Below are 15,930 nucleotides of genomic sequence, written 5' to 3'. Positions count from 1 at the left end.
ATGTACACAAATGCTGACCAAGAAGGCGACTGTGAAATCCTAATAACCAAAACTCAAGTGGCCGGGCTAATTAAAAGACAAAAGGATGGGGCGCCTGGTCCTAATGGCATACCATTTGCTCTGTACAAGGAAGCACCTGATTTCTGGTCTATTTTACTTACAGATGTTTTTAGAGAAGTAGCCGAAAGTGGCCAAATCCCTAAATCATGGAGAGGGTTGTTGATTACACCTATCCTGAAGAAAGGAAACTGGCAATTACTTGAAAACTATCGTCTAATTACATTGCAGGATACCGACGCAAAGTTGTTTGCTGGAATCCTACTGAAGAATTTAACTGAATGGGCAAATGTGAAACAGGTACTTCCTCCGAATCAAACAGGCTTTATTAAGGGCCTCGGTACTTCCACAAACATTTTAATACTATCAATACTAATTGACAAAGCAATTACAGTTAAAAAACCAATGTACCTGTGTTTCGTAGACTTTAAGTCCGCTTTTGACGGTGTCGACAGAGAACTTCTTTGGGAAAACTTAACAACCAAGGAATTCTGAATAACTTGTTAAAAATGATCCGGCTCCTGCACACTGAAACTTGGGTAAGGGTGAGGTTAGGTGAGGGAAATACACTAACCAATGCAATCCCTACATCGAGTGGTTTGAAACAAGGGTGCGTTCTGGCCCCCTTACTTTTTAATTTATTTTTAGCTGACCTTTCTACTGACCTAAACGAAATCAACGCATATCCTCCAAGGTTAGCAAACAAACTGATATCTAACCTATTATACGCAGACGATGTTGTACTTTTAAGTCAAACTAAAGTTGGAATGCAACGATTAATCGAAGGGTTTTTTAGGTATTCACAAAAAAAAGCATGCGAATAAATGAATCTAAGACCAAGGTAATGGTCATCTCGAAAAATGTGCATCTTAAATCCAAACATAAATGGTTTTTGGACGGCAAAAAATTAGAGCAAGTCACCGATTATAAATACTTGGGAGTTACTTTTATTGACAACGGCAATTTTCAGACACAAAAAACAGACATTATAAGGAAAGCCAACTCCCTGGTCGGGGCATTTAAAATCATTCAGAAATCAACAAGAAGGGGCGTGGCCAAGCTGCATGGCAGACAGGACGTGAGCTTCACCAGCTCCGTCCGAGGACCCACTAATCCTGCCTAAAAGATCCTTGCTGGACCCTCCAAAGGGGAGCTGACGGTCCGGATCCTCTCCTGCCACGTTGGGGACCCCCACATTGCCGAGAGAGCCTCCGGTGCCCCGGCAAACACCGCCGGAGATCGAAGCGGCGCTCTGAGGGCTCCGCCTGGTTCTACGCGAGACCGCGGACTGGGCCTGCGTGAGAGACTAGCGGTGCGTGCGGCCCGCTCGGGGAAGGCGTTTCCCTGCTCCGGGGCTGATCGCGTCCGCTGCTGACCCCCCGATTGTTGGAGATGGTGGCGAGCGTCCAGGGCGACTAGTGGAGGGCTGACCTGGGGTCCAGTGATCCCCGCTGACCCGTGTGAGGGGATGCAGCACCCGCCCCTTCCCCCTCCGATCCTCTACTGCGCCGGAGCTCCCGGCTGTGGAGCGCAGCCCCGGGTGAGTGCTTCCCTGGTCCCTGGGGCTCCGCAGGACTGTTGGAGGGCTGAGGCGGTGCGGCCACCAAGGGCTCATCACTGATCTTGCCGGAACTGTTGGCCTTTGAAGCCCGTCCCCGCACTGAGTGCCGGTGCGGCCTGCACAGGCTGCCCCTCTTGGTTTCTCTGCAGCTGTGGGGATTGCGGCCTCCGTCCCTTCCCCGGGACAGTGAACTACGGCGGCCCTTCCACGTGGAGCCTGCGGTGGCGCTGGGACCTGCGGCGGCCTGAGGGGTTGGGCTCCGGGGGACGTGGGCGGCTTGGAGCCCCCCTGGTATACACGGCATTGCCTGGGTGCCGGGGCGGCCTCCTTCCTACGCAGCAGCGGGATACAGACTGTGATACCCCCGGCCCACGTTGCGCCTTACCCCTAGAGGCTTGAGGATTGCTCTGTTGCTCCTGGATGGTGAGGGGGCTCGTCCCGGGTGCACTGGTTGGCGGGGGAACTGATTGGTTGGCTGCTCTCGATCTGATCGCCGGAGACCCTCCCCCGGATTGCCTGGTGCGCCCTGCTGAATTGTCCTCTCCACCGGTCCTCCCGCCTTCGCCCTGCTGTTGGGATCTGTGCCTACCCGGTGGGACCGGGTGAATCCTAGCTGAGGCGCCCCGTGGGGGCTCCCGATCTGCCCCCCAGGATGACGATCCGCAAGGATAGGAATGCGAAATCCTCCCAACCGAACACCATCGTGCAGTATACCACCCCAAGACTGCCATCGCAGAGGATCACGCGGCAGACGGGACCGGACGATGGGGGCGATGGACCGCATGAACCATCCCGGGCAGAGATCCTGAAGGCGATCCAGGGATCCCATTCTGCCTTGGAGAAGCAGATCGAGACGGTGTTGATCGACGTAAATCTCCTCCGGACAGACCTCCGTAAGGTGGCGGACAAGGTCTCAGACGCGGAGGGCAATATTGCCCAATTGCAAACTGAAGTGGCCTCCCTGCAGAAATCGGTCGCGCACCTGACGTCCACTACCCGTGCACTGGAGAGGAGAGCGGAAGATGCGGAAGGCAGGGCCAGTCGGAGCAACATCAGGGTCCTAGGCGTGCCGGAGCGCCTTGAGGCGTGAAACGCTGAACGCTTCTTGGAGACATGGATCCGTACCCAGCTATGCCCGACCGGACTGTCCAGTGTCTTTGTTATTGAGAGGGCACACAGGGCCCTGGTTCCCCCTCCACTCCCAGGCGAGTCACCTAGAGCCATCATTGCAAAGATTCTAAATTATAAAGATCGTGATTGTATTCTACGGGCCGCGAGAGAAATGGAGTCCATCACCATTGAAAATAGTCGTGTTTCCATCTACCCCGACTATACTCAACAGGTGCAGGAGCAACGGAAGTCCTACCTGGGCGTCAAGCAGAAACTTCGGGACATAAAGCTACAATACATGCTCCTGTACCCGGCCAAACTCAAGGTGCTCTCCCAAGGGCGCCCTCACTTCTTTGAGTCCCCGGCGGAAGTGTGGGAGAGACTCGAGATACGGGGAGACGACCTACCTCCTGGTGAACGGGGTGGCCCACGCGAGACCTGGGGGACCCGGCCCCAGAGGGGTCGACGAGGCAGAGGGAGACGCAGGTCTGGATCCTGGGGTTCTCCCGAGCCCCGGATTACCGTAGGCGAGGATGGGGCGCTCCACGTGAGACCATCAACGGCGGGGGCCGATCCGGAGTCACCTGAGGCCCCTGCACCTGGTGAGATCCTGGTCCCAGATACCTTGCAGGAAACCTTGCTGGAGGTACACTCTGCTCCCCCGGTGATACCGGAAACCGCCCTCTCCGAAACACGGCCTGAGTGAACTCTGATATGAGGTACTGTCTTGTTAAAATGTTGTTGCCCTGGGAGGTTGGGTGGGTCGCCTCTCCTGGTTTTTGCCTGCCCGGTGCTGTCTCTGCCTGGCGCTGGGAACCCTGGTTGGTGGGCTGAACAGAGGATGGACACCATGTTGGCCGAGGCGTTGTGGTGCGAGGTCCCAGAGTTTATGGCGTACCGTCGCCCAGCATTGGAATTGACTTTCATGAACATTCCCAGAGACTGTCCTGGAACATTGGGTCCTCGGGGAGTTGGGGGGGAGGGTGGGTGGTTTTGGTTGGTTGTGTGTGAGTGTGGGGTGCGTGTGGTGTATGGGGTGGCTGTGCACGTCCTGGCACTGGCAGGGGAAGGGCAGGGTAGCGTTCTTGGTTGTTGCTGTCCTTTTGCTCGCGGGTGGGGGGGGAGGGGGACTGGTTCTGATGGGGTGTTGGGTCCCATTGTTTTTGAATGGCGCTGGTGTGGGATGAACGGGATGGTGTGTTTTCCGGTTGAGTCATTCCTCCTTATGAGCGGGGGAGGGGGGGGGGGTTGTTTCTGGGGTTGGGTGGTTGCGGGTACTGTGGGGTTGGGGGGAGTTGTGGGGGGTATTTGTTTTTGGCATGGTGTGTACTACTGTTCGTGCCCCTAGGAGGCTGTTTGCAGAAGTTAAACTTGGGTGCCCGGATGGGCAAGACCAACGCTTATGGGATTCAAATTTTTAACTTGGAACGTGCGTGGCCTGGGTACTTGCTCCAAGCGGCATAGGGTGCTATCCTTCCTTCGTCAGCATGGAGTGTCAGTGGCGTGCCTACAGGAAACGCATTTGAATGAGGAGGGTGCTCTTAAAATGGCAAGGAAATGGAGGGGTCAGGTGTTCCATTCCTCCTTCTCTACCTATGCTCGGGGGGTCCTGATCTGGGTGGCTCCGGGGGTACCCCTAGCAGTCCAGTATGTTGAGGCTGATGTAGAGGGCAGATATGTTCTTATACGTGTGAAACTGGATGGGAGGGACTTCCTGCTGGTGAACTCTTATGCACCTAACATAGATGACCCGAGTTTATTTACTGGCCTGCAGGAGCTTATAGCAACGGACCTGGATGCCCCCCTCCTCTGGTTTGGAGATTTTAATTGTGTACTGGATCCACTGCTGGACAGGCATCCCCCCCGGGCGGGTACAAAACCTCGGATGATGGCACGGCTCCGGGAGGTAATGGAGAATCTGGGTGCTGTGGATGTCTGGCGACTCGGCAATCCGGGCCTGAAGCTTTACACTTGCTATACCCCCACACATAACACACATAGCAGGCTCGACAGGGTCCTCGCGGCCAACATTGGTGCATCCCTTGTTTTATCGGTCACACATCAGGCCCGGTTCTTATCCGACCATTCGCCCGTGACGTGCACGGTACAGTGGGTGGACCGCTCCTCCCGCCCACGGACCTGGCGGATGCCAGGGGATCTTCTGCAGGATCCGGTGGGACGGGAACATGTGGAGACGTCCCTGCATACTTATCTGGACCTGAACTGGGAAGTGGGTGATATCCCTTTTGCGACCAAATGGGATGCCCTTAAGGCAGTCGTGCGGGGCGCTTGCATGGGGCTGACATATGGAGTTCGCAAACAGCTGCTCCGTGACCTCGCGAGTGCTGAGGAGCGCCTCCGCCACTATCAGTCCTTACCGGACCCGGATGGGTCGAACGGGGACTCTGAGCGGACAGCCCGAGAAGGCGTCCATGATATCCTAGACCGGCTAGATAGATTCACTCTCGGTCGATATCGCCAACGCCTTCACCGTGAGGGGGACAAGTCGGGCCGATTGCTGGCCTGGATTCTCCGAAAGGAATTGGCCCGTGCGCGGATTGTTGCGTTGAGAAATCCCGCTGGGGTCCTAGTACACTCGGAACGGGACCTTCTTGCGGTGCTCCGCACACATCTGCAGAAGGTCTATACTGCTGACCCCCTGGTGACAGAGGCGTCCTATCAGTCATACCTCCGGGATTTGCCCCTTCAGACCCTCTCTAAAGAGGATGCTGAGGACATGGATACTCCAGTGACGCTCCAAGAGGTCAGGGTGGCGGTGGAGACGGTTTTCCCCCCCAGAGTTTTACCAAGCGTTTGTTGATACCCTCGCACCCCATCTCTTGCAGGTTTACCATGAAGTGATGGTGCGAGCCGCGCTCCCGCCCACCATGCAGCAGGGTGAGGTCTGCATGCTCCTGAAACCGGGTGGGGATGACTGTGATCCTGCGGCCTACCGGCCGATCACTTTAATCAATACCGATGCCAAAATTCTTACTAAGATTTTGGCCACCCGGCTGGCCCCACATATGACGCACCTGGTTCACCATGATCAGTGCGGGTTCATTCCGGGCCGCAACACCGCCATGAATCTTCGGCGTCTGAACCACGTTCTACATGAGGTGCGCGATAGGGAGGGTCCTCAGGTCCTGGTCTCGATAGACCTGGCTAAAGCCTTCGATACAGTTAGCTGGGGGTACCTATTGGAGGTGCTTTGATTAGCGGGGATGGGGCCCCTTTTCTGCAATTGGATTTGTATCCTTTACAGTGCGCCTACGGCCAGGGTCAGGCTCGGAGCGGCCCGCTCGGAGGAGTGACGGTTGGGCAGGGACACCCGCCAGGGGTGCCCCCTGTCACCGCTCCTGTTCGCTCTGGCGATTGAGTCCCTTGCAGTGACACTACGCACGGAGATGGCACCCTGGGGAATACGAGTGGGGATGTGGTACACCTGGTTTCGCTTTATGCGGACGATGCGTTGTTCTACCTGACCTCCGCGGGAGTCGCTGCCAATCCTGTTACACCACTTAGAACGCTTTGGTGCAGCTTCTGGGCTGCATCTTAATCCCTGATCTTTCCCCTTGCGGGATGCGGTGAAGACCCTCGTGTGGGTTTCCCGCCCCTGGGGCTGCGGTGGGAGATGGAGGCCTTCCGCTATTTGGGCATTCAGGTGGCTGTCTCTGATGAACAATTGCTGGCCCGCAACGCCGACCGTGTGCTCAGTTCAATACAACAATCTGTATCCTTTTGGAATACACTGCCACTCTCACTCATGGGACGATTGGCCGTCTCAAAGATGGTGATGCTGCCTAGAATATTGTATATCCTACAGAATACCCTCTGTCCTCTTCCTCCTCGAATTTTCAACAAGCTTAATACGATGCTTACCTCCCTGCTCTGGGCAGGCAGACGCAGCAGAGTTGCGCTGCGTACGATGGTCAGACGATGGGAGGAGGGGGGCTTGGAGGCCCCACGCTTTGATCTCTACTATTACGCGGCCCAACTTATACCGGCTGCGCGCTGGTTCGCGGGCGCGGACAATTGGGAATTGCGACTCTTGGCTGGTAGCGCAGATGAGAGGGCGTTGCAATTGGCTCTGATGCGTGGCAGAGGAGCGGATGGCAACCTGCCGTACATTGTTCGGCATACTGCGGGGATCTGGCAGCGAGTGGTGGAGAGAGTACTGAGACGGGCCCCTTTTCATAGGGAGCTGCCGATATGGATATTGGCACCGGTCACTCTAATGGAGGAGCACATGTCGTTTCGGGAATGGCGTGAGGGCGGCTGCGACACATTGGCAGACTTATACCCGGACGAGTCCTTTGTGACCCTGGAGAGAGCCATTGAGGCCTTCAGTCTTAGTGGGGGCCAATACCTTCACTATGGAGGCCTGCGGGACGTGGCGAGAGCGACGTGGCCACAGTTCCCTGAGGCGCCCCAGGTGTCCCATACTTTGAATATCGTGCTATCGTGCGGCGCGGGACGGCGATTGATAACGCTTTTATATACAGCGATGAGATGCGACTCGGCGCCTCCGGTGTCTCCGTCCTGGGCGGCGTGGGAGACAGACTTAGGGGTTGCCTTGGACCCGGGACAGCGGGGGCGGATAGGGACGCTCACCAAGAAAGTATCGTGTAACGCGCGTTTCAAATTAATCCATTTTAATTTCATGCACCGCACTTACGTAACCCCAGTTGCTCTGCGCCGCATTGCGCCGGATAAATCGGATGCCTGTCCTCGGTGTGGTTCAGTAGGAGCCGGATTTCTCCATTTAGCTTGGGAGTGCCCACTAGTCGGGGACTTCTGGAGGGTTGTGGTAGCCTACATCCGGAGAGTCACGGGACTGCGTCTTGACCTGTCCCCGATCCATTGCTTGTTAGCCCTACTCCCCAAACCTAAGAAGAGGAACCTGTCCTATAAAATGCTGCAGCTGCTCTTAGTGCTGGCTAGACGGCGGGTGGCTATAACCTGGATGGGACAAAGGGCGCCAGATATGACATCATGGCTTCGGGATGTGGGGGAATGGACATTGGCTGAAGAAACACACATGCAACATACGCGTAGGGATGAGCGGCTACAGGAGGACTTGCTTGCATGGCGCATGATGTGTGCGGGGGGTCGACTGCCAGCGACTCTGATGCTACTAGTGCTGCATTGTTCTCGTCCGAGGAATTGGAACCTGAGGAAGGGGTGGCGGGGGATGGGGAGGGTGAGTAGGGGCTGGGGTACTACCCTGATGACTACGCACATGTTCCTTATGTCAGTTTTTCTGTACTTGCACTGTATCCCGTGGATCTGATTCTTGCATCTCCTGTTTTATCTGCAACTGTTGAAGCCGTGCTGGGGGTGTGAACTGCGTACACATGTTTTTTCTATACCTTGATGCCAATGTTGGGGGGGGGAAAAGTATTGTTTATTCTGCTGAAAAAATAAAGTTTTTTATTTTTTTCACCCTTAAAAAAAGAAATCAACAACAGATCTGTCCTATCACCCTTTATAAAAAACAATTGCCGTAAAACTACTGCCCGCCTTAACCTATGGTAGTGAGGCACTTAATGGTAAAGATGCTGAGATTATTAATATTGCAAAGGTACAGATCTTTATTTCTTCTCCCGAAGAATGCCTCACAAGCCCAGGTGAGACTTGAGTTTGGGCTAAACAATCAACGCTACGCAAGGAAGGCGCACATACTAAAAATATGGAACAGAATAAAAAACGATCAGGAGAACGAAATGTCCCGTTTATTGTGGCGGGAAGTAAATAATAAAACAAACAACTGTCAGCTCCTACTTAAATAGCGCAATAGCAGAATTTGGTTTAACACCAATCTGGGAAACCACAATTACGTCGGAGAGCGTCAAAAAAACAATAAACAAACTCACTAATTACCTCTCCATGATCATGGATAAAGACATTCTGGTTAAACACAGCCATGCATGGTCAATTGTCTCTGGATTTAAGCAAAAAAAAGGTCCAAACTTACCTGGAAACACCATGATCTAAGAAAAATAAACACATTTTTATTAACACCGTGGCTGCTGTGCATTTTCCCCTCCTGTGCTGATTTATGGTGAACTCCTCTATTCATGGCGAGCTCAGCTCGTCATCAGCACAGCTCAACTGTGCCTCATGACGAGCTGAGCTCGTCATGAGCATGGAAGGGGTTAAAGCTAGATTTGGCTCCTTTCCAGACACATGTCACTTAGCGCCATGGAAAGGATTACAAGGAAATAACTTATGCGGGCTTTGTAAACTAGGAGAAGAAAACATTTTACACTTATTGTGCCTTTGCCCGGATTTGGAAATCGAAAGAAAAACTATGCTTAAAAGAATGTTCATCATGCGTGGGGTAAGGACATGCAGACAGGCTCTGATTGGAAGTCTTAATCCAGAAGATCTGCCAATGAGTTCTGCATTTGTCAAATTCCTTTGCGCAGTACAGAAAAAATTGGAGGCTTCTGTTTGACCAAACAATAGACTATGTGAACATGGTTTTTAAAGGATACGGCTCTTGAAATAATCATTAAGGACTATCTATTAGACAATTAAATGTGTGCGATATATATTTAACTCCTTGAAAATTAATTGAAAATTCGATTGTTTTATTATTTTAAACATTGATGATGTTTTAGCTGCTTTTTTGTACATTTTAAGCAATCAAACAAATAAATTAAACTTTAACTTGGTCTGCCTATGGCAGTTGCATTCTAGCCCTGGGACGCCCCATTGCTGGGGCAGCTGTGCGCTCTACACAACTCATAACATACCATAAAGTTGGATAGAACCTTCATTCATTTCTTTAGCTATATATATATATATATATATATATTTGCCAAATTGTACAGAATTTATGTTAGACAGAACTGACAATGTGCACTCCATTTTACTGGTCACCCCAATACCCTCCTTACCCCAATCAAACAAGTAATCCACTCAGCATAAATGCTTACAACTAGCATGAAAATAAATGTTGCCAAACTTCCTTTGCTTTAAGGGGCATCCAATATTGCAGGCCACAGTCACTAGTCCCTACCCCTATGTTCACTGCCTAGTTGGGAACGGCAATATGAGATGCAGTCCTGACTCACTCCTCCATGGCTCACAGCATAGTCAAGGGCCAGGGGAGCCAAGTAAACTGGCGGAAGGGGCTACAGGTGAGTGGGTGGCACATAAAGGGGTGGCCAGGAGGCCATAGGTAGGGTCACAGAGGGGCTGCTGGACACGGTTGGCTATTAAAGAGGGAGGCTGGATGGGGCCATGGCACAGGGAGTGTTGGCAGGCCAGGCTGGTGGCTCACCACAGAGAGATTGCAGAAAGGCGAAGGGGCACCCAGGGGGGTACGGAGGCAGAGGTAGAAACACCGGACAGACACTTTATTTAACCCTGCATTATTTTGGTGTTAAGTGTTATCATGTTTAATTATTGTTAATATTGCATGATCACTTACAACACAAATAATATTTTTACATAACTGGATCAGAAACTAACAGGAGGAAACAGTTAGCCTAAACTTAAATGTTTCTCTCAAAATACCTGAGAAGCTAAAATTTATGGTTATGTCTGTGATCTAGGACTTCCCTTGTGACAGGCCACTATCTCACTTCCGGGAGTCCAACCTTCTGCTTCTTGACACACAGTTGAGCTTCCTAGTGGGTTACAGTACTGACTCTGCCCTACTCCAAGTCTCTGAATTCGTAAAGGAAAACCTTTACTTAAATTCACCTATCATGATAATGCTACTTGAGCATTCAACACCATTTCCCACTCCTTCTTACTTCACAGACTCAAATGAATCGGCATCAGAGATCAGGATCTGCGATGGCTAAAGACTATTGAGGATCGCTCCCAGGCAGTCTTCTTCCTCCCCTTTCACCTCTGCCTTTAAACCACTTGTGTGTGGTGTACCTCAGGAGTCTGCGCTTAGCCCTACCTTTTTTTATATTTATCTTGACCCACTGGCAAAACTCGTAGAGGCATGGGGATGACACTCCACTCCTCTTTGCCTTCCAGGAGGAATCTCCTGAGAACTTGAGTTCTTTGAAATTGTGTCTGAAGGTAGTAGCCAGGTGGATGAATGAAAGCTGCCTCAAGCTTAACTCAGTTCCAAAGAAGAGGATTGTTTTTGTAAGATATCTCCTGATATCAGCAACTGGTGGTCATTAGACCTGTGTGCTCGCCCAGCCTCTACTGTTAGACACCTTGGAGTGAAATTTGACTCCAACCTTTCATTACAACTCCCAATCAAGGCAATATCCACCTCATGTTTTGCTACACTGATGTCACTTAGGAGGATGCTCGACCTTTTCCCAGTGGACACTCGTAAGACAACTGTCCATGCACTTATCACAGCACAAACTGACTATGTGAACAGTTTGTACTTGGGCGTCCCTGCCTACCTAATAAAGCATCTTCAAAGTGTGCAGAACTCTGCCACAATCTTAATCCTAAAGATTCCTTTGTGTGCCTCAGAGTCTAAACATCTTTGTCTACTTCACTGGCTCCCAGTCACTAAAAGAATCCAATGTTAGGCTCTTGTTTTTGTTTTCAGGGCCTATATGTATAAGGGTGCAGTCTACCTCCATAAGGGGTTCAAGCAACATTGCCAAGGCAGATCCTGGAGATCGAATAATCTCAAGCTTTTTCAGCCATCCTTGCATTCAGAAGGCTAGAAGAGGCAGTAGATTCTTGGTCTTTCTTGCTGCCAAGCTGTGGAATGCTCTTCCTCTTCGCTTGAACTGTTGCCATTCGGAACCTATTTTCAGAAAAAAATCTTAAAACCTGGTTGATTGATTCTTATTTATAGGGCACCTAACTTGTTGATTTTAAACTCTCGCTTTCCTATGTGCCACTAGCGCCAGGACGCCTCTTCGAGGTAGCTGTGCACTTTATAAATTTCTTGTATTGTATCAGACGTGCTCAGTTTTGATAACCTCATACAACCAACCCTCCTGCTAAACTCCCAATTCTGCATCTTCAATATGGCTCCCCACTCTTTTCTTACCTATTGCAATCCCTAATCTAACACTTCATATCTTCCTCATGCTTCCTCACTTGCCTCTCTTCCATCCCAAATGTTCATACTTCTAACCATCTTATCCATTTACCTGTTTTGGGTGTCCCGGTTTTTCAGCTTTGCTGTAAATATTCTTCAAAGGCTCTAAAATCTCAGTGCCTCCCATATCTGCCTTCATCTCTTCTATTTGCTTCAGAGCAGACTTCATGGATTCCTGGGTGTATTCCACACTATCCCTGTGAGACACGGAAAAAACAAGGCTCACTGTAAAAACAGTTGCAAAGAACTACTCAAGAATTAAAAGCAGTTTACATGTATCGCAATACAGTCTAGCTTGCAGAGTTATGACAAAAGAAAGCACTATTGTTAACCCATCTCTGACTGCTGTAGAGAACACACAGAAATTGTTTAGAAGAACTTCAAGCATGCTTATACTTTTTGTACACTTGGTAAATTGAAAAGAGAAAAATATAAATAATCTAAGAAATACAATAAAAAGATAAACTATCGTGAATAGGAGGGTGGAATACTGATTTCAGACAATGGACAGTCCCAGAGGAGAGCTTCAGTGTGTCCCTATAAAGAAATAGAGGTTGTGTGGGAGTTTTCATTACTTTTTACTTTTGAATCACTTCCCCCTTACACCCAGACCTATAAGTGATATCCGAGGGGGAACCTATACATATCAAGGTGTCCTGCCCATAGCCTGTAGTTTTTTGAGCTAGTACTGCCATGCTTCTAACAAGGCCAAGAACAAGTAAACAGTACTTTTAGCCAGAAATTTAGCTAAGACTAGAAACACTGATGTGAGGTACGTACCCTACGTTAAGCTGAATAGAGACCATCTTCACATGTCCTTTCCTCATCTTCTAACAGTGGAAGGATTGGAAAGTAACACATGGCTTTATGTTCCTGTCACAGTACTTGTAGCTCAACTGCAGTAAAGTTAATGTGGGCCAGATCAGGGGATGCTCTGCTTATGCAGAATAAACTGCATCTATAGCAGAACTCTTGGGAAGATCTCATGATGCGGTTAAAACAGATTGACAAAACCATCATAGGGTCTATGATTTGCAGGCCACAGAAGCTGCTCCAATGACCGGAAATGAGTAATAGCCTTGGCCCTAATGCACAGAACACTATCTTGTGTTATGTGTACTTGTGAAGAATACTATTCTCAGAGCACATGGTTCCCAAATCTACTGCATGTAATGCAGCCACAACCTACCTTATCAGGTAGGGAAGTGTAGGTTGTCAGTTCTAGTCGAGTTATTAAGAGCCTTATCTACACACCTCTTCCACGCCTAAAGGCAAAAGATGCGTGTGCTTGCATACAGTTCAGCACTAAACAATTTTTTGTCTTGCACAGCCTCCTGAGAGGACAGTGCCTATGTGCGGAGATTTAACTCTGAGTGAGACAATAGTTGAGCACAGCCTTGTGTGCAACTGGTGGAGAAATCAAAACAAAGTGAAGCAGCTCCAGTGGGTTTACAGGTATTACAGCCACTGGAAGTAAAACATAGTGTCAGGCCAAGGAAAGGAAGGATGTGGAAACACATCTATCATCTATTATATCAATAATTTCCTGGTTGCTTTATAAATGTTATAAGAACTGCGAGATGAACGTGTAGAATCAGAATATTAAAGTTACAAATATTTAATTTTTAGACTGCCTGTTTATTTTAGGGTTATTCGTAGGGGTGGGTGTTAAATTCCACTCCATCTGAGGTTTTGGTGGAGTTTTACCCACTCTGCGGCACGCTTGTAACGTGGAGTTCCAGGAAAACTCCACCAAACACCGCGTAGCAGAGATTTTTCTCGCGTTCATCTCGTCAATGTTAAGTTGGCAAGTGCAAGTTAGAATGAGTGTTCTCTAGTGCGATTTTTGGGTACTATAGTGGCACCCGGTGAGATTTTCTCAACACTGGCTGCCAAAGCAGTTTACGACCGTTTGCGGTGAGAAACCTGCCGCTCAAATAGAAAATCTACTTGAGCTGCAGCAAAGAAGCAGCAGCCTCCGGCACACTGCGTGGTGCAGTTTCCAGTCATTTAGCAGTGTGGAACAAACTCCTAGTGCTAACGATAAGAGCAATGTACTGATTCCACTTGTGGAACTCCGCGGAATCTCGCAGAGTTTTTATGCAAATTCACGGTATTCTGCAAAGTGAAACTCTGCGAGTTCTGCCCACGTCTAGTAGTTAACTTAAAAATTATTTTTTTCAAATAGCAAAATGAGAACTGAAAATAGTTATTGAAACCATGGACTATACTGTTTGGTTATTGGCAATAAAAATAAGACAACAGTACTTAACGATGTAGTCAAGAATGTAAACTTACAGAAGAAAAAAACATTGTACTATTAAAAAATATAACTTGCAAAATACTGTTAAAGGTTTCATCTTTAGGGTAAAGCGAACATTGGACATTGATTGGAACAAGAATGCTTAGGTTTCTTTGCCAGACTTAGGGAGACATGCGCCTCTTGCTGTGGGATGGGAAACACACTAGAATGTCCCTGAAAACCCTGCAGTTTGCCCAGTTTAATGGGGGACTTGTACCACCCAACCTGGATGGGTATTATTAGGCAGCCCACTTAATTATGTTAAGGACTGGCTTTTTGCCCCATTGGATCACTTAACCTTTTGGCTGGAATGGGCACAGTGTGGTCGAGCTTCTCTATACTATCTCTATTGAGGTGTTGGGGATACAGCTTCTTCTCCTGGCCATCCAAATGGCTCTAGCAGCATGGGGAAAAGCCACAAAAACCTTAGGATGGCATTGTGGACCCATGAAGAAAACACCCCTGTTCCCTTCCAGAAATAAGGAATTTGCGAAACTTCAAGACATGGGATCTTATCGGGCTAGCTAAGTGTGGGGACTTGCTAGAGGGTGGTGATATATTATGCTCTTTGCCTCTCTGCAGCTTGTGTATGACTTACAAGCTAACCAATTCCTGCAATAAGCAGGGATACAGCATGCATGGTGGGCAGGGGAGACACATTGGGGAGGGTTTACCGGAGTATGCCCCGTTAGAGACGTGACTGCTAACAGGGGAGCTGGTAAGGGGTGCAATCTCCCTCAGTTACTATACCTTAAACAACAACATGCCCGATACCCTGACTCAGTTGCGGGAGAAGTGGGCAGCAGAGGTGGGGGACCGGGAGGATAATGATTGGGAGGCGTCATTGATGTACCAGAGAGAGAGGTATCGAATAAAACAAGGCTCCGCTTGGTTCAATTTAAAATATTGCACAGAGCATATTATCATAGGAAGAAGCTACATGCTGCGGTGAGAGCAAATATTCCACATTGTTTAAGGTGCCAGGGTGAAGATGGCTTCTTTATTCACACGCTTTAGGGCTGGGCAGCGATTACTGAAGAGCTACTGGGGATTTTGCAAGAACCCATTCTGCTGGACCCAAAATGTAACCTCTTGGGGATACCCAAAGATTTTGACTTACCCCGAGCTATTCTGTGGCCTTGACCTCGTGGTGGCGAAGAGGTTTATACCTCGCTACTAGATAGCGCTGGAATGTCCTACATTACAAGAGTGGAAACTGGGCATGGATATGTATATGGTGGCCGAAAAAGTAACATACATTAGGAGGGGCTGTCCCTAAAGATTATGCAAATTCTGGGGGTTGTTTCTTGCATACTACCCAATACATCTACGAGATGATGATGAAGACCAGAGCCAGGATGTGCTCTAATGATGGTGGGCACGTGGTGGAACGATGCATGGGACTTAATGCTGTTGGTTTCTTCTGCTTATGTATTGGCTGATGGCTGCCTGGGGAGAGGGTGGTGAGGGAAGATGGGGTTTGTTTTTGAGGATTCTTGTTATTTTTATACCAGTGTTAGAACTGTGCTACCTATATTCTGTTTGATGTTGTTCTGTATGACTGATGAGCTGTTTGGAAATCTAAATAAAAATGTATTTGAAAAAAAAAATGTTTAGGTTTAGTTCCCCTTGCTTGAAATAATTGTTGACAAAACAACCGGTAGTGGTCAGGGACAGTGGAATTATGCAATTCTATGGAGGTTTAAAACATAATTATGGGTTTAACTCACTTGCCATAATAACAATAGTAATGCCAAAAATTGAGCCGCATCATTTGCACTTTACTTGCATCATAGTTTAAATTATCCAATAGAATAAGTTGGTCCTCTTTTGCACTATAATCCTTTTTGCCCC

General features: G+C 49.1%; 1 protein-coding gene across 7 annotated transcripts in view; it reads right to left on the bottom strand.

Moving 5' to 3' along the window:
- LOC147683727 (von Willebrand factor A domain-containing protein 5A-like) overlaps window positions 1–15,930 on the bottom strand; it is a 326,679-nt gene that overhangs the window by 233,532 nt on the left and 77,217 nt on the right. For all 7 annotated transcript variants that reach the window (XM_086944103.1, XM_086944100.1, XM_086944105.1 and 4 more), the window contains exon 9: window positions 11,827–11,971. In XM_086944103.1, coding sequence (XP_086800229.1) covers window positions 11,827–11,971 — 145 coding nt within the window. The remainder of the gene's footprint in view (window positions 1–11,826; window positions 11,972–15,930) is intronic.

Source organism: Lissotriton vulgaris, chromosome 11 (genome assembly GCF_964263255.1).
Source record: "Lissotriton vulgaris chromosome 11, aLisVul1.2, whole genome shotgun sequence".
Classification (NCBI taxonomy): domain Eukaryota; kingdom Metazoa; phylum Chordata; class Amphibia; order Caudata; family Salamandridae; genus Lissotriton; species Lissotriton vulgaris.
Note: the sequence above shows the minus strand (reverse complement) of the source record. Positions and strands in the feature narration are given on the sequence as shown.